The sequence below is a fragment of the Salmo trutta genome, chromosome 18 (assembly GCF_901001165.1).
Source record: "Salmo trutta chromosome 18, fSalTru1.1, whole genome shotgun sequence".
Classification (NCBI taxonomy): domain Eukaryota; kingdom Metazoa; phylum Chordata; class Actinopteri; order Salmoniformes; family Salmonidae; genus Salmo; species Salmo trutta.
In genome coordinates, this window is record NC_042974.1 from 58341927 (window position 1) to 58361278 (window position 19352).

Below are 19352 nucleotides of genomic sequence, written 5' to 3' on the forward strand. Positions count from 1 at the left end.
TACTCCATGTTAATAGCTGATGTGGATTCGCTGTAAACTCAGTACTGATTACTTTAGCCAGCTAGAACGTAGTAGTGATGGACCACCGTTTTGGGAGTGTGTGGGAGAGCCAAGCAGTGTGGCAGTTTGATGGAATGGTGTCAGGTTTTGAGAAACAAAATAAATATATATTTTTTACATGAATATTGGTGCAAAAGACAGTAATTAGAGAAAATGGTTGTCATAATGCCAATGTCTACTTGTTTACGTCTCCTGGTAGACACAGCGGGTTTGATACCTTAGAGAAGATGCTGTTTTAAAACTTTCCAGGAAGTAACCCCTCTGCTATTTGGCCCATACCTCCAACAGACAATTAAAACTGTGTGATAAACCGGCTCTTACTTTAACTACCGACAAGACAATACTCCTCTGCATAATATTCAAATGATAATGGTGTGTGTTTGTTGCCCCAGGCATATCAAACACATTATTAATATTGATCATTATGTTGGCTGGCAGTTACTGAAAGGTCGGCTCTGGGATTCAAACTGGTGACAAGGTGAAAGATCTTTCTGTGCCCTTAAGCAAGGCACTTAACCCTAATTGCGTATAAAACACAATTGTACATGTGTGGAACAGGACAAATATAAGCACCCACGAAATGATTATTATTGTTCCCTAAGTAACTGTTTGCTTCTCTCCCCACCTCCTCCTCCAGCTCTCCCCATGGTGAGGAACTGTGATGGTTCTACTCTGCCCCCTCAGAGCAGGTCTATGGGGGATGTGGAGGAGCTGGCTGCCAGCTACGAACGCAAACTCATAGAGGTAGGTAGAGGCTGCATTTACTTTATGTTCGTCATTATTATTGTTGTAGCATTTTCGAGAAGGAAACTGGAAGTACTGTAAGCATGTCGTTGGATGGTGTATACCATTTGCATCCTGTACATACGACTAATAAAACTTTAAACTATCTACACAGTCATCACTGATCAGTGACGCAAGAAGATTGATTTCACCAATCCAGCCTGGTCAGATCACTCAGTAATTACTTTGAGAGGATTTCTAAAGTATTTCAACAGAGCCATGGAGTTTTGTAGGTAGCTGATGCACAGTTCCAACTCTGTTGTTACACATGGTGATGCAGCCTCAGTCACTCAGACACAGAGACAAGGAGTGGGTGGTTCTGGGAGTTCTTGGCATGCTTGGTACAGTAACTAATGACCAACTGACGGTGTGACACTCTGAGCTGAGTGACAATGACATAAAAAAAGAAAAAACACCGCCCGCCTCTATTCTAATGAGGTTTGCCATCAATTATTCCTAAGTGTTTTATATTTATTTTATAATAAATAGTTCTGCTATTTTTTTCACTTATTTCTGAACTGTCTTATTGATGCGATCATTTACCTGCTTGTCGGTCTCAATAGGGCTTCCCTAAGCATACTGGGATGTGGACAGTACATTTATTGATGTTACCAACTGGTTTGCCTGTTTATGCTCTCTCTGAAGTTGTAGAAACACTCAGATGGTTAGCTAGTGCTGTTGTCTGTTGCTATTGACAACGGGTTTTAAGTTCCACTGGGGCCACAGTAAAATGGTATAGTATTGGATATGGAATAACCACCTGTATCTAAAGTCTTTATAATACATCTTTATAATACATCCCATTATTGTAAGGTACTGTTATGGGATGTATTAGTGATTTTGTGGAGGAGAGATGTGTGTGATAACAGTATGATATGGGTCGGAGACTCCTTTGGGATCTCTGGATCTTTTGATGTGTTCTCTCTCTCTCATATTAATTATCCAACGGCAGAAACACCACAACAATTATTAACAGTCTTTCTGTTCAGTTTAGAAAAGACTCACAATAATACCAGTCTATGCCTGGAAACATGCTTCACTGATGCCACTCATATATTGATCTTAAATATGAATAAGAAGGATGGATTAAATAAGGCCCAACAAATTGCCAATTTATGTGTGTGTTTGTGTGCCCATCTGAGTGGAGTGGACAGCTCAGCATGAGGTGTGCCCCACCCCCCCGCCCGGGTGACTTCCTGTTTGTAGTGATTTCTGGGTAAAGTGAGTCAGTGAGAGAGGGACTGTGTGCACCCAGGCACTGACACCAATCTCTCCCCTATTTTCCTCCCTCCTCTGAGGGAAAGCTAAGCCTGTCGTCTCCTCTTTCCGCTTCTCTCCGCTCTCTCTTTAGACTCGTTTCACATCCAATTACTTGTGTTAGAGAGCAGGTCAGCTACGGTGGCCGTTTCTGCTTGGGATGGTACTCCCAGCTCAGCATCAGCACATCCTGGGGAGGGGGGGGGGAGGAGGAGGAAGATAGGATGGAAGGTAGAGATGGAGGGAGGGATGGAAGAGAGAGAGGGAGGGAGGGGAGAGAGAGGGAGGGCGGGGAGGGGAGGGAGGGATAGATAGATAGATAGGGAGGGAGGGAGGAGAAGAGGGAGGGAGGGATATGGAGGAAGAGAGGGGAGGAAGAGAGAGGGGGGAGGAAGGGAGGGAGGGAGGGAGGGGAAGAGAAAGGGAGGGAGGGCGGGAGGGGAGGAAGAGATAGGGGAGGGCGGGAGGGGAAAGATAGGGGGGAGAGAGGGAGGAGAAAGAGAGAGGGAGGGAGGGGAGGAAGAGAGAGAGGGTAAAGAGGGGGAAGGGAGGGAGGGGAGAGAGGGAGGGCGGGGAGGAGAGGGAGGGGAGGAAGAGAGGGAGGGGGAGGAAGAGAGGAGGAGGGAGGGAGGGAAGGAAGAGAGAGCGGGAGGGAGGGGAAGAGGGAGGGAGGGAGGGAGGGAGGGAGGAAGAGAGAGGGGGAGGAAGAGAGGAGAGGGAGGGAGGGGAAGAGAAAGGGAGGGAGGGGAGGGGGGAGGAAGAGAGGAGGGAGGGAGGGGAGGAAGAGGGGGGAGGGATAGGGAGGAAGAGAGAGGGAGGGATAGGGAGGAAGAGAGGGGTGGAGGAAGGGAGAGGGAGGGAGGGAGGGGAAGAGATAGGGGGAGGGAGAGAGGGAAGGAGGGAAGGAGAGGGAAGGAGGGGGAGGGAGAGAGGGAAGGAGGGGAGGAAGAGAGAGGGAGGGTAGAGAGAGAGGGGGAGGGCGGGGAGGAGGGATAGAGAGGGAGGAATAGGGAGGAAGAGATGGGGGGAGGGAGGGAGGGAGGGTTGGAGGGAGAGAGAGGGAGGGATAGGGAGGAAGAGAGGGGTGGAAGAAGGGAGAGGGAGGGAGGGGAAGAGATAGGGGGAGGGAGAGAGGGAAGGAGGGAGAGAGGGAAGGAGGGGGAGGGAGAGAGGGAAGGAGGGGGAGGGAGAGAGGGAAGGAGGGGGAGGGAGAGAGGGAGGGTGGGGTGGGGAGGGTAGAGAGAGAGGGGGAGGGCGGGGAGGAGGGATAGAGAGGGAGGGATAGGGAGGAAGAGATGGGGGGAGAGAGGGGGGGATAGGGAGGAAGAGAGGGGTGGAGGAAGGGAGATGGAGGGAGGGGAAGAGATGGGAGAGAGGGAAGGAGGGGGAGGGAGAGAGGGAAGGAGGGGGAGGGAGAGAGGGAAAGAGGGGGAGGGAGAGAGGGAAGGAGGGGGAGGGAGAGAGGGAGGGAGGAAGAGATAGGGAGAGAGGGAAGGAGGGGGAGGGAGAGAGGGAAGGAGGGGGAGGGAGAGAGGGTAGGAGGGGGAGGAAGAGAGGGAAGGAGGGAGGGGGAGGGAGGGTGGGGAGGGAGAGAGGGAGGGAGGGTGGGGAGGGAGAGAGGGAGGGTGGGGAGGGAGAGAGGGGGGGAGAGAGGGAGGAAGAGATAGGGAGAGAGGGAAGGAGGGGGAGGGAGAGAGGGAAGGAGGGGGAGGGAGAGAGGGAAAGAGGGGGAGGAAGAGAGGGAAGGAGGGGGAGGGTGGGGAGAGAGGGAGGGTGGGGAGGGAGGGAGGGTGGGGAGGAAGAGAGAGGGAGGGTAGAGAGGGAGGGAGGGAGGAAGAGAGGGGGAGGGAGAGAGGGAGGGAGGGTGGGGAGGAAGAGAGAGGGAGGGTAGAGAGGGAGGGAGGGAGGAAGAGAGGGGGAGCGAGAGAGGGAAGGAGGGTTGGAGGGAGAGAGGGAAGGAGGGGGATGGAGAGAGGGAGGGAGAGAGGGAAGGAGGGGGAGGGAGAGAGGGTGGGTGGGTGGGGAGGGAAGGAGGGGGAGGGAGAGAGGGAGGGAGAGGGGGGAGGGAGAGAGGGAGGGAGAGGGGGGAGGGAGAGAGGGAGGGTGGGGAGGAAGAGAGAGAGGGGGGAGGGCGGGGAGGAGGGAAAGAGAGGGAGGGATAGGGAGGAAGAGAGGGTGGGATAGGGAGGAAGAGAGGGAGGGATAGGGAGGAAGAGAGGGGAGGGAGGGGTAGAGAAAGGGAGAGAGGGAGGGGAGGAAGAGAGGGAGAGGGAGGGAGGGGAGGAAGAGAGAGGAGGAGGGAGGGGAGGAAGAGAGAGGGAGGGGAGGAGGAGGAGGAGGGAGGGAGGGAGGGAGAGAGAGGGATGGAGGGGAGGAGGAGCGAGGGGAGGAAGAGAGAGAGGGGAGGAAGAAAGAGGGAGGGAGGAAAGAGAGGGAGGGAGGAGAGGGAGAGGGAGGGGAGGAAGCGAGAGGGAGTGAGGGGAGGAAGAGAGGGAGGGAGGGGAGAGAGGAGGAAGAGAGGGGGGGAGAGAGCGAGAGGGAAGAAGAGAGAGAGAGGGAGGGAGAGAGAGGGAGGGGAGGAAGAGAGATGGGGAGGGAGGGAGCGAGGGGGGGAGGGAGGGAGAGAGAGCGGGAGGGAGGAAGATAGGGAGGGAGGGGGAAGAGCGAGATTGGGAGAGGGAGAGGGGAGGAAGAGAGGGAGGGAGGGAGGAGGGGAGGAAGAGCGAGAGAGAAGGGAGGAATAGAAAGAGAAGGGAGGGAGAGAGAGGGGGGAGGGAGGGAGAGAGAGGGAGGGGAGGAAGAGAGAGGGGGAGGGGAGGAAGAGGGGGACCGAGAGAGGGAGGGAGGGAGGAGGGGAGGAAAAGCGAGAGGGAGGGAGGGGAGGAGGCGAGAGAGAGAGAGAGAGGGAGGGGAGGAAGAGCGAGAGAGAGGGAGGAGGGGTTGGGCGAGGGGAGGAAGAGAGGGAGGGTGGCAGAAAGGCAATGAGGGTGTAGGAGAAAGGAGGAGAGAACTGTCAGGATCACCTGCATCACAATGATGCCATATAGAACTGTCACAAGCAGAGAGTGCCTGGGTCAGGAAACAGATTTTTACTGTTAAGTTAGTTTGTAGGTCCAATAGAACTTACCATAAACCTAAACTAACTCTGCTTTCAATAAGATTCATTGCTATTTCTGAGAGTTTTGAAGGAAAGAGCTGAAATACACAAGCACAATTGACAATGTTTCTAAATTAAAACCCAGTTAAGCAAAACATTGAATGCATGAATGCAGTGACTTGGTCCTTTCTTCCTGACCAGTGCTGCATTGTGGGTTTTGAGGTTGGAAGTGTGGAAGTCAGCCATGTGTAAACTCCTTGCCTTTTAACCAAATTGGGAGTGCTAGCCTAGCACGTGGCTGCGGTGGGCTGGAAATACACCTCTGTGCAAATCAGCCTGCACGGCCTCGGAGAAAACTTATCTCCCTCTCAATGAGAATGAATTGGTTTCCTTCACGCTTCAAATTAATTCTCTCTTTTTAATGACCTATTAAATAAAGAGGTGATGAATGGATGGAATGTGATGAATGGATGGAGTGTTCCGGAATTTTCTGATGTTCTGGAATGGTCTGATATTCTACACTCTGGGTTGATATTCACATAACAATAAGGAATTCCCCTCAAGCCCACAAATTGTGGAAAACAAACATTATTTCCCATTGACCCCATTATAAAGAGCCAACTTTGTTGTAGATTTTTAGTTATTCCGAAATGACAAAACATGCCGAAAAGCTGCTGTGTTGTCCAATGTAGCTAGGTCACAAATCCCGACCTACGGTTTGCAATGCTCCCACGTAGGGAACCGGAGGCTGTGAGTGAGTGGGCCTATGCCCTCCCAGGCCCACCCATGGCTGCGCCCCTGCTCATTCATTAGGCCCATAAATTAGGGCCTAATGAATTTTTCAATTGATGGATTTCCTTCTATGAACTGTAACTCAGTCAAATCTTTGAAGTTGTTGCATGTTGTGTTAATATTTTTGTTCAGTATAGTTTTGTAATTGACTAAAACAGACAATAATTTTTTTTGCTGTAAGCCAATGGGGTAACCTAGGTAAACTCCGTTTGTTTCCCCCACAGGTGGGCAGGGCCACGCCATTCTGTCTAATACCGACTGGGTCTATCAGTGAGTTTTGTTGTTCAGAGGTGGTAGCTAGGAACCTTTCTGTGTTATTCAGTGTTCCCCACAGGGAGGCTGTCAAAGGTGACGCGGCTGTGTTGGACCCCGCTGTCGGTACTGATGGTACCCAGCCTGGCCTTTTCCAAATGCCAGCTGAGTCGTGTATGTGTGTGCATGTCACTGTTGTGCTTATTTCAGAATTTGGGAATTGACCACACCCCACAGGATATAACATTTCAGTTTGAGTGACAGAATTTAATTCTGTACAATTCAAAGAAATTCCACTCAGTCGTAGAACATGAGAGTTTCATTGAATCTGACAGGTCACACTTCCAGATACCAAAGAATGTAACTTTTCTGTGGAAACAATGTTCATATATACAATTGTAACCTTAGTGCTTAGAATAGCCAATTACACTGAGTGTACAAAACATTAGGAACACCTTCCTAATATTGAGTTGCACCCCCCCAAAAAAGAAAAAGCCTACATTTGTCGGGGCATGGACTCTAAAAGGTGTTGAAGCATTCCACAGGGGTGCTGACATTTTGACTCCAGTGCTTCCCACAGTTGTGTCAGGTTGGCTGGATGTCGTTTGGGTGGTGGACCATTCTTGATACACACGGGAATCTGTTGATCCTGAAAAACCCAGAAGCGTTGCATTTCTTGACACACTCAAACCAGTGCGCCTGGTACCTACTACTATACCCTGTTCAAAGGCACTTAAATCTATTGTTTTTGCACATTCACCTACGGCTTTGCGATATTGAGAAAATATAATATCACAGTATTTTTTTTTTTATTATTACGGTATTTGACAGTGTTTTGTTTCTGAATAATCAAAGTTGTACATTTGAGCAGTGTGTGATCCTAGGGTGGCAACACATGTATTCTACATGATTTCAATGGGTCTTTCTCCATTCTGATTGGTTTATACTGTTCAATTCAACTTCAACCTAAAATACTTTTCAGCATTTTCCTCAATTTCTGCATTTCCTGCACTCATTTTAGATAAGTTCCACACTGCCACGTCGGGCTGCACGATATGGGCAAACAATTTAGGCCTAATTTCTTACCAAATGTTGCAATTGTGGTTTAGAGCAAAACACGTGGGTGAACTGTTGGAATCATGGAAATAGAATGATTATTCTAATTATATAGTTAGAATATAATAGTGGGCACTTTGAATACAGTGTTGTTTGTTTAACATGACAACAAATGAAAATGCCAGGGAGGAGTAATTGTGACAGGGTAGGAACCAAAGTGATGGTCAGTGTTTCCTGGAGGACCCTATAACCTTTGGCTGCATTTAATGTTTTCTCTTAGCTACTTCATGTAGCTAACCTATTCATGCTTCACGTATTCTTTTTTGATTTAGAAGAAACTGTTGCACAAACCAAATGCTGATTTAGGTCGCACCATCCCTGTTATTATCAGGCTGTATTAGCTAGCTTCATTTGCTCTGACTCAGTACATGTATTAGCTAGTTAACCAGCTAACTAACGATTAGCATTAGTGGCTAACACGATTTTGGCCCAACTTGCTAAGAAAAGACAAACTAGCCACTTGCAGATGTAAGAAACACTAACTAATAGTGTAATTATATAGTGCATTTATATTAAGAAACAAAGTGAAAACTGCATCGTCATCAACATTTTTGCATGTGTTGCATTGACCATGCAGACTGAACGCAAGTCGTGGTCAAGCAAGTTGAGTGACGGGGCGGGACTAGGTCTGTGTGGAAAGCGCCATGGAGAGAGAGGACTCGAGTAGCAGAGTAAACTATACAAGTGGACGTTACACACAGCCTATCACATTTAACAAACTAAACATTAAAATACTGTTATAGAAGGTAAAGTAAAAACCCAAATCGGTCTGTGCATCAATACCGGTATATAGTAAAATACTGTATACTGCCCAGCCCTACATTCACCCTCCAAATGGCACACATACACAATCCATGTCTCAATTGTCTCAAGGCTTAAAAATCCTTCTTTAACCTGTCTCCTCCCCTTCATCTACACTGATTGAAGTGAATTTAACTAGTGACATCAATAAAGAATCATAGCTTTCACCTGGATTCACCTGGTCAGTCTGCCATGGTGTTCCAAATGGTTTGTACACTCAGTGCATATTTCCACCAACCTTTTTATTTGTTTGGCTTCTTTTAAGGCTTTAGGGTGTGCTTGCACGTGCAGTGGTGTAAAAATACTTTGAAGTACTATGTAAGTATTTTTTGAGGGTATCTGTACTTTACGTAATATTTTTGACAACTTTTACACCATAACATTACTTAAGAAACATGTAATCTTTACTCCCATACATTTTCCTTGACACCCAAAAGTGCTTGTTACATTTTGAATGGCCAGGTCGCAGTTGTAAATGAGAACTTGTTCTCAACTAGCTTACCTGGTTAAATAACGGTGGGGGGAAAAATGCTCAGGCAGGACAGCAATATGGTCTAATTCTCACACCTATCAATATACCGTGTTGTCATCACTACTGCCTCTGATCTGGCGGACTCACGAAGAACAAATACTGCATTTGTAAATTTTTTACTTTTTAATTTCACTCAAGAATGACAATTGATTACTTTTTCCACCACTGCATTTAACCCTTGTGTAGTCTTAACACTCTGTATACTCCCCTTGTCCTAAGGGTAAAAAAAATGACCCTCCTTCACTAAACCCCTAAAATAAAGCAACTTAATTTTATTTTAAACCACAAATCTATTTTGCATGAAGAAACAACCTGTCATTCCTCACAAACTTTGTGAATATCTGGGTTTTCCCTCTTCACAATGCAGAAAGACTGCATTTAATCAGTGGACACCACTCCTTTTTATTACATCACACCTGTCAGAATTGTTTTTCTTAATAAAGTAGAGATTTATTATTATAATTATTATTATTATTATTGCTAAAGGTACTGCATAGGTATAAACACTTTTTTAGCAAGAGATAGCTTCTCACTTCCCACTTCTCCCAGACTTCTCTTATGGCCGCCAGTTTGTCTCTCACACGTCTTGCAGGTCTTGAGAAAGTGTGAAGGACTTTCAGTGGCATCGTGGGACGGAAAATCGCCCTTCCACTCTCTGCATCCCAAAGACTACATGTAGCCTCGCCTCGGGACCTATACACACCCGCTAAGAATAGCAGCCCTATGTAGGCACGCAGGTCAATCTCATCCATCCCTTTCCAGTTGTCTCTATATTTACGGAAACCCTCCAAATGTGTCATCTCTGGGATGATTTTTTCGATGGCTGGTGTGATGAACATGTAGAATGTTGAGGTGATGTCCTTGGCATGGGCAACTGCATGTCTTGTGGGCTCTGGGGTCATCCTTATGACATTTTGTGCTGCCATCCTGCCCTGGTTCTCATATGGTGACAAGGACCATGTTATTTTGCTGTTCTTTGACAAAAATGTCTCTCTTTCAGCTTGGGGGATTTCTTCTTCATCTGAAGATGATGCATCATGCTCTGGGTTGTATTCTTCCCCATCTTCTTCTTCAGATACCTCTTCCTCTTCTAAATCATTGTTCTCTTGTTCCTCCTGGACATCTGAAAAAATCAGATCTACGACCTGTTGGGCACTGAAACGTGCACTCATGGCTTCAGCAAAGAGAGAACTGGTTGGACTGTCATCTGCAGCACCTTTATAGCCTCTGACTGCATTCCCCATTAGTAAACAATGCTTTCAAGAAATGTTTATATTGTCTGAAACTGTTTTTATTTTGTCTGTGAACTTGAGTCATGTGTGGGGTCATGGAGGGGAGATGCTGCACATGCACAAGAAAGTTCAATCAGTAGTACACAATCTCAATTTCTCATTGTGTGTGTGTGTGTGTGTGTGTGTGTGTGTGTGTGTGTGTGTGTGTGTGTGTGTGTGTGTGCAAATGATTTTATAACTGCCGGGTAAAAATGACCCTAAGACAATCTTTGTACCCTGGTGGTGTACAGCTTTCACGGAAATATGAACAAAGGCGATGTTTCACTTTTTCAAATGTTGGGGTCACTCTAGGAAAGTCATCAAATTTCAAGTTGAAAATATATAATTTAGGGGGTTTTCTCTGCTGTTAAACATAGTGGCCCGTCATTTTTGACCCTTAAGACAACACAAGGGTTAAGTAGATTTAAAACCAAATACTTTTACTCAAGTAGTATTTTACTGGGTGACTTTCACTTTTACTTAAGTCATTTTCTATTAATATATCTTTACTTTTACTCAAGTATGAAAATTGGTTACTTTTTCCACCACAGCACATGCGTGCTTGTGTGTGTGTGTTTGTGTGTATTCACATCATTCACTATGCCCTTTGTATCTCCCAGTCTCTGTAGAGTTAGACGACTTCAAGGAAGCTGCGGGTTCACTCCTGAAATGGGAAAGTTGAATGTTGAGTGCATTTCAAAGTAGAAACAGTGGAAGCAGGACTTGATGGTGCTGCCTTCAAAGATGTCAAGTTCTGCATTTTAATGTTCAACTCTCTCTACCTGGTCCTGAGGTCACTGTGTTTGAATTAATTCTAAAGTCTGGAAAGTTAAAAACGAGTCTATGTATTAATAGTGAACTAGAAAGCCAGGTGAATGTTGCAATGTTAGCTAACTATGAGATAATTATAGCCAAGCTGGAAAACTAACAAACGTAAAGTTTGTTTCCTCACTTCTCCCAAATGCCATGTTGAGGTTCGTTTTCAACTTTGTACTATAAGATAAGGATTGTCTGGACTCTTACTCCCTCATAACAAAGAGCCCTCTTAAAGAAACCATTCTTTAACTAGTCTGATACTGAAGCAAATTCCTTGATCGTTTTCATGCCAAACATTCCAAAACAGACAACCAGGCTAGAACATTGAGTCTCTAAATGTGTAGGATCATAACCCAGTGTGTTTGAGGTGGTATTCTTCATGTATTGGGGTCAGTGATAGGTACAGACATCAGAAATGACATCATTCACCTGTCATACACAGTCGTCCCTTTCCTCAATCCACCCTGACACCTGATGTCCTCAGACAAATGAATGCATGTCACAGCTGTCTAGCTGTCTCTGTTCGTGACACGCTGGTGGCAGCAACCTATCATCCTGTCCAGGTCTGTTAGGGACACTGAAGGCTGATGTCACAAGCAGCCTGGACTCAACCACCCTGTGTGTGTGTGTGTGTGTGTGTGTGTGTGTGTGTGTGTGTGTGTGTGTGTGTGTGTGTGTGTGTGTGTGTATGTGTATGAGCATCCTTTTAGCTAATTGTACTTCCTTGCCAAACTGTCCATCTTACAGCTCCACCATGTATCATTTTTGACTGTTATTTGGAGTCTGTCATTTTAGTTCATATACAGCTGCAAGGATCAGGTGGGTGTGTGTTCCAGACCGTAACTAACCCTTTGTGTGTGTGTTTTTCCTAGGTGGCTGAGATGCATGGCGAGTTGATAGAGTTCAATGAGCGTCTGTACCGTTCTCTGTTGGCCAAGGACCACCTCATCATCCAGATGAAACAGGAACTCATCGACCTCAGAGGACCAGTGAGTTACCCTCTACATGCACGCACACACACACACCCAGGGGGACATTGTTGGCCACTCGGTTATAAATCAACTACCCTAGGCTACAGATACCACCTCTTATTCTAGAGCTCAAGCCCTCATCTGCTGGCCCAGCTCTGCTGCACACTGGCTGGCTGACCAGGCAAGCTGTGTGAGTGTTCCTCTGGTCCCCTGGCCCTCTGGTCTCCTGGTCATTAAAACCAATAGAAGTTCGATCCTCAAATCACTTCCATCATATATAATCTTCTTCTTGATTGTCAAGTAGTAGAGGACTTTCTTTGACAAAGTAGATAGTAGCGCTGACGTCATCCAAGAATCCCTCTGAAAAACTCCTGATGGCACATGACGCCGGAAGGATTTGAATGGCATCCAAAAAATCACTAAGGATCATGGTGAAAGTGTACGTAACTAGCATACGATCATAGTTTACGTCATCGTTTTCATCTTGCCTGAGAGAGTCACCTGGCAAAGAGCCTCCTCGTAGCCTACCAGCCCATGATTGGTCTGTGCCAACACATGGTCCTGTGTGACGACAATTTAGTAGTCAGAATGGATCACTATTTCATTAAATATGTCAATTTGTAGCGAGCTTTGAAATAATTCAGCGTGGGGATCGAACTTGATCATAATAAACACATTTTAGAGCCCAAAACATGCGTCTAAAAATAATGTTTGGACGTCTTTGCGTTCGTAACTTACAGTTGAAGTCGGAAGTTTACATACACTTAGGTTGGAGTCATTAAAACTCGTTTTTCAACCACTCCACAAATGTCTTGTTAATAAATTATAGTTTTGGCAAGTCGGTTAGGACATCTACTTTGCATGACACAAGTAATTTTTCCAACAATTGTTTACAGACAGATTATTTCACTTATAATCCACTGTATCACAATTCCAGTGGGTCAGAAGTTTACATACACTAAGTTGACTGTGCCTTTAAACAGCTGGGGAAATTCCAGAAAATTGTGTCATGGCTTTAGAAGCTTCTGATAAGCTAATTGACATCATTTGAGTCAATTGGAGGTGTACCTGTGGATGTATTTCAAGGCCTACCTTCAAACTCAGTGCCTCCTTTACTTGACATCATGGGAAAATCAAAAGAAATCAGCCAAGACCTCAGAAAAAATGTGTTGACCTCCACAAGTCTGGTTTATCCTTGGAAGCAATTTCCAAATGCCTGAAGGTACCACGTTCATCTGTATAAACACCATGGGACCACGCAGCCGTCATACCGCTCAGGAAGGAGACGCGTTCTGTCTCCTAGAGATGAACGTACTTTGGTGCGAAAAGTGCAAGTCAATCCCAGAACAACAGCAAAGGACCTTGTGAAGATGCTGGAGGAAACCGGTACAAAAGTATCTATATCCACAGTAAAACGAGTCCTATATCAACATTACCTGAAAGGCCGCTCAGCAAGGAAGAAGCCACTGCTCCAAAACCGCCACAAAAAAGCTAGACTACGGTTTGCAACTGCACATGGGGACAACGATTGTACTTTTTGGAGAAATGTCCTCTGGTCTGATGAAACAAAAATATAACTGTTTGGCCTTAATGACCATTGTTGTGGGGGTGCTTTGCTGCAGGAGGGACTGGTGCACTTCATAAAATAGATGGCATCATGAGGATGGAAAATTATGTGGATATATTGAAGCAACATCTCAAGACATCAGTCAGGAAGTTAAAACTTGGTCACAAATGGGTCTTCCAAATGGACAATGACCCCAAGCATACTTCTAAAGTTGTGGAAAAATGGCTTAAGGACAACAAAGTCAAGGTATTGGAGTGGCCATCACAAATCCCTGAAACCTGGGAATGTGATGAAAGAAATTAAAGCTGAAATATATCATTCTCTCTACTATTATCTTGATATTTCACATTCTTAAAATAAAGTGGTGATCCTCACTGACCTAAGACAGGGAACTTTTACTAGGATTAAATGTCAGGAATTGTGAAAAACTGAGTTTAAATGTATTTGGCTAAGGTGTATGTAAACTTCCGACTTCAACTGTACATAGGCTTTCTAGGGCAGACCAGAGATTTTGGCACCACTAGGTTGCTATGCAGTAGCCAACCAGCAGAGCTTGTGACTTCACATTCCAGACCTGACACAGGGGGCTGGGGCTGGAGGGGAGTAGAGGTGATGTGGCCCACTCTATCCCAGCCCTGTGGCCCTGTCTCTGGGGTGTGACAACCCAACTTCATCCTCTCTACACCAGACCATTCTCTTCTCGCATAGACACATTGAAAATGAAAGACAAAAGGGTGTTGACACACACACACACAAAGGATTACCCCTGCATGTGTCCCAGGGCCATGGGGGATTTAAGGAGAAGAAGCAGACAGATTATTGGGATCCCTTACAGCCATGCTGGGTAACAGTATCCTCCTCTGCTGCTGGAGCTCCCTCCAATCCAGGGATTAACAACAACAAGAGGCCCTATGGGGTCACACACTGAGCTTTACTAGTGTGTACAGTACGTTGATGTGATGGGGATGGGGGGGCAGAGTACAGTAATGTCATGGTGCTCTGCTTCACTAGTCACACAGACAGACACCTCCCTCAGGGTCTTCCCAACCCTGTAGCGCAGACACACAGGGGTGTGTAGAGGGTTGCTGACGTGACATTTTCTATAAACAGTGACATTTTGATTTTTCTCTCGCTCTCCCTTTCTCCTTCTCTCGCTCTCCATCTCTCGCCTTGCTTTTGAATAAAGGTTCCTGGTGACCTGAGCCAGACTTCTGACGACCCCAGCCTATCAGATTTTGAGACGTAAGCAGCTTCTCTTATCACATGAGTGGTGTCCCTACTATATCTATGTGTATGTCTGGCCCCATGTCTCAGCTTGATCATTATCGTCTGTATCTCCATCACCTCAGGTGAGGGAAGGTAGGGGACAGTTTACAGACATCTCTGAAAATGTCTTTCTTCCTCTCTTACTCCTGGTTTCTCCCTCTACCTCTCTCTTTGAAAACCTCTGACAGTGGCCAACCCCAGCCCTGTAGCTCCCCAGTCAGAAGATACTAAACCACTTGATTATTCCTAGTACGCTATAAACTCGGTATACTGTAAACATACACATGGCCAAAAGTATGTGGACACCCCTACATTTTAGTGGATTTGGCTATTTCAGCCGTTGCTGACAGGTGTATACAATTGAGCACACAGCCATGCAAGCATAGACAAACATTGGCAGTAGAATGCCCCGTACTGAAGAGCTCAGTGACTTTCAACCTGACAGCGTCATAGGATACCACCTTTCCAACAAGTCAGTTTGTTACATTTCTACCCTGCTAGAGCTGCCCTGGTCAACTCTAAATGCTGTTATTGTGAAGTGGATATGTCTAGTAGCAACAACGGCTCAGCCACGAAGTGGTGGGCCACACAAGCTCACAGAACAGGACCGCCGATTGCTGAAGCCCGTAGCATGTATAAATCGTCTGTCCTCGATTTCAACACTCACTCCCGAGTTTCAAACTGCCTCTGGAAGCAACGGCAGCACATTAACTGTTATTTGGGAGCTTCATGAAATTGGTTTCCATGGCCGAACAGCCACATACAGGCATAAGATCACCATGTGCAATGCCAAGTGTCGGCTGGAGTGGTGTTAAGCTCGCCACCATTGAACCCTGGAGCAGTGGGAATGCGTTCTCTGGAGTGATGAATAGCGCTTCACCATCTGGCAGTCCGACGTATGAATCTGGGTTTGGCGGATGCCAGGAGAACGCTACCTGCCCGAATGCATATTGCTAACTAACATTTGGTGGAGGAGGAATAATAGTCTGGGGCTGTTTTTCAGGGTTCGGGCTAGGCCCCTTAGTTCCAGTGAAGGGAAATCTTAACGCTACAGCATACAATGCTATTCTAGATGATTCCGTGCTTTTTGTGGCGACAGTTTGGGGAAGGCCCTTTCCTGTTTCTAATTGCCTAACATCAGTGCCCGACCTCACTAATGCTCCTGTGGCCGAATGGAAGCAAGTCCCCGCAGTAATCTTCCAACATCTAGTGGAAAGCCTTCCCAGAAGAGTGGAGGCTGTTATAGCAGCAAAGGGGGGACCAACTCCATATTAATGCCCATGATTTTGGAATGAGATGTTGGACTACTTTTGGCCATGTAGTGTACATTACTGTGTATATGCAGGTGTTGTACTAACTGCTAATACAACCTGGCTAGTACTTTATGATAACTACTTTGAGGTAAAATTGTACTTACTATGACTGTGGTATTTGTCCGTCTCACCCAGCTATCTTAAAGGGCAATTCCACCACTTTTCAACCTAATTTTCATTATCTCCAGTACAGCACCAGTGTCTACATGTGTGAAAACGGCACATTTCTACCATTTTGTAGATGACATCATCAAAAGTTAAAACATTTTAGAAACAGTGACTTTCAAACTATGAGATTCGCAGTGACGAGGGGAGCAAGGAAATACCCTACCTCTGGCTAGAAATACCCTACCTCTGGCTAGAAATACCCTACCTCTGGCTAGAAATACCCTACCTCTGGCTAGAAACTTGTTCTGTGATGTCAGAGAGAAGCATTTTTTAGGACTATATGTTTTTAACCACGGATCATAAAAACACGTCATTTTCACACTGCTATGATGCTGGAGATAATGAATAGGAGGTTGAAAAGTGGCATAATTGCGCTTTAAGATGAATGCACTAACTGTAAGTCTCTCTGGATAAGAGCGTCTGCTAAATGACTCCAATTTTCACATGTGTAAATGTCTAGTTGTAAAGAAAGTCTGTTGACACTGCAGTAGCTCTCCTGATCCAGGGATGACCCTTGTCTCATTAGGAGAGGAGTGGTAAAACACAGTTGAGCTGAGGTGGTCACCCTCATGATGACTGTCCTCGTTTGTTCCGGTGAATAGAGAGAACAGTTCAACCTTTGTGATGAGAGAGGGAGGGAGGCTGTTGCTATGTCACCGTGCTGTCACCGTGCTGCATATGGAACAGGACTAGAGGTTTAGAGGGCTGTAACACCTGGCTATTACTGGGTGCCTGAAATGGCAGCCTATTCCCTATATAGTGGACTACTTTTGACCAGGGCCCATAGAGCTCTAGTCAAAAGTAGTGTACTATATAAAGGGATAGTTTCAGATTTTGGACACACCCTGTGTGTCTGAAACAGTGTGTCCTCTGGGTAACAATTTATCTCCCTTAGGGTTCTTTCCATTTCCTTAATGAAAGGTCTCCGCATGGAGTTTTAATGTAGGTAGTAGCCCTTTTTTAAATGACCTGCTGCCCCTGGGACACTGAGGTAAAAGTTATCATGGTTTTATACTCTACTTGCCAGACAACTCATCCTGAATTGAATTCTGCTGCTCTATCAATCTCTCCATATATTCATCATGGAGAAGAAACGTTAGTGGGGATGGCGTTTGATCGAAGAGATGTGGATGGGTAGCCAGGCAAATATTGTTGCACTTCATGGTTATTATTCCTGACTGAATAATCTTCGTATAAGCATAGTAATAGTAGTGAATTCTTGACATGTCTTAAAGACCCTCACTTTACATTTTTTTTTACATTTTAGTCATTTAGCAGACGCTCTTATCCAGAGCGACTTACAGTAGTGAATGCATACATTTCATTAAAAAAAATTCTCCGTACTGGTCCCCCGTGGGAATCGAACCCACAACCCTGCCGATGCAAACACCATGCTCTACCAACTGAGCCATAGTAGTATTTGGAATGAATGATAGCTTTCCTGCCATGAATACTACAGTGTCTTTACCCTCTACTGTGTACTTCTCTACCCCAGGGCTCACCGTGCTCTCATCAATGTCTGGATTCCCTCCGTGTTTCTGCAAGGCCGTGCTGCCAACGCTTACCATGTATACCAGGTAAAGGACACACTAACACTAGATCCTAGTGTACTAAACAAACACAAATTAAATTTGCAGATCAAGACATCCTAGTTTTTCTTGGATCCCATTTCTGTGTTAAGTTGTTGAGTGAAGTAACTAGTAAACTAACACCCAACATATGCCCTGGCCTAGATAACTGTTTTTTGTTGTACCTAGCACATTGACTAGGTGAGAAACCTTCCTTCCTGTTCTCCCCTGAGGGGAAACATGTCACTGCCCTACTCGGTTCCACTCCACTCTGTCAGTAAGCGGAGCCACAGTGTATCAAGGTGAAACCAGAAATGATGGGACACGACAGGTGACACGACCTCAGCAGAGAGATAGTCGAGCTTGTTTGGCTGGCTCCCGAACTTAACTTAGATACAAGTCTGTTCTTGTATCTCTGCCACTGCAGTGTGGTGACATAACATGCACCCCTGGTCAGAGTAGTACAGGCCTGGGCAGCTGGCTCCAGATGTGTACCCCTGATAAGTAGCGACAGGATGTTGTTATTGGAGAGCAAAGTAATGACTGATATGACATCAATGATCCGATTGGTAGAGAAAGGAATCAGAGGTCATTCAATGTTTTGCTGGGAAGTTCAGTTGATGGATTTAGCATTGAACTTCTATATTCTAGCTAAATGGTTACATAAATACATTTTAATTGATTTAATGACACCTGTTATTACTAGTGCATAGTATAGCCTCAGACCATGGCTGTATCCTGTATAGTCTTTGTTGTCTATGTGGTGTGTTCTCAGGGTTCTGTTTGTCTAATAGATCACTATGGAAACATGACTATTATTCTTAATGGACTAGATTGATGAGTACTGTTTGCCATTGTTGGCTGTGTATGAAAGGGGCTTTGTGTCTTCCTCTCCAAGACTTAAAAACACAGATTTGATGTATCACTGTGTGCGAGATACGTAAAAATAGGTATTTCTGATACAAAAGGTCCATGGACCTGTTCTTCAATAGCATTTAAAAGAGAGACTACTGGTATTAAAGAAATGGAGTTCTAGAATGTTTTTAATAAACACAATGTTCCAATTTACAACCAGCCAACCAGGTCACAGCAACCCTGGGCCAGTCATTCCAGACTTCCTGATCCTGTACTGTTCCGATGGCAGCAGGGCCTGAAAATCATCACCACCCGGCAGGAAACACCAGAATCACGCAGCTCTGTTTCACTCTGTGCTGAAAATGATGGAGAAGAAAAATATATAGAGAGAGGGATAGAGAGAGATGAGAGACAGAGCAGCGCAGCATTCTTCTCCGGCACTAGATTATAGGACATTTATGGAGGAGGCAAATTGCTTGTTCTCCATTCCCTGTCTTTGCCTTTCTCAAAAGCCACTTTTCTTCTCCGTTGGAAATGACTCTCCATGCAGACAGAACAAGGCCTGGGATGCCCATAGAGTGAGAGAGAGAGAGAGGCCGTGATTGAGTCTCTCTATTATTACTCCTGTTTTGTTCTCCCCACAGATGAGCTCCCCATCCCTCCCCTCTCTCCCTGTCTCACTCCTTTCATAATGAGAGACTATAACGGCAACTGCAAATTATTGTTGCCTTCTCATACAATACCAACAAGAAGTTATTATAGAAATGTGTGTCATGGAAAAAAGAATAAGAATAATGTCATTTCCAAACTGCCAGAGAACAAACACAGAGTAGTTACAGATTTTACTTTTTAATCTGTGTGAGTTAG

The 19352-nt window shown here is 45.7% G+C and overlaps 1 protein-coding gene across 3 annotated transcripts in view; it reads left to right on the forward strand.

The window, feature by feature from the left end:
* Positions 1 to 19352, forward strand: part of LOC115153606 (sorting nexin-29) — a 155899-nt gene that overhangs the window by 104184 nt on the left and 32363 nt on the right. For all 3 annotated transcript variants that reach the window (XM_029699225.1, XM_029699224.1, XM_029699226.1), the window contains 4 exons: positions 698 to 804; positions 11650 to 11766; positions 14502 to 14557; positions 17558 to 17639. In XM_029699225.1, coding sequence (XP_029555085.1) covers positions 698 to 804; positions 11650 to 11766; positions 14502 to 14557; positions 17558 to 17639 — 362 coding nt within the window. The remainder of the gene's footprint in view (positions 1 to 697; positions 805 to 11649; positions 11767 to 14501; positions 14558 to 17557; positions 17640 to 19352) is intronic.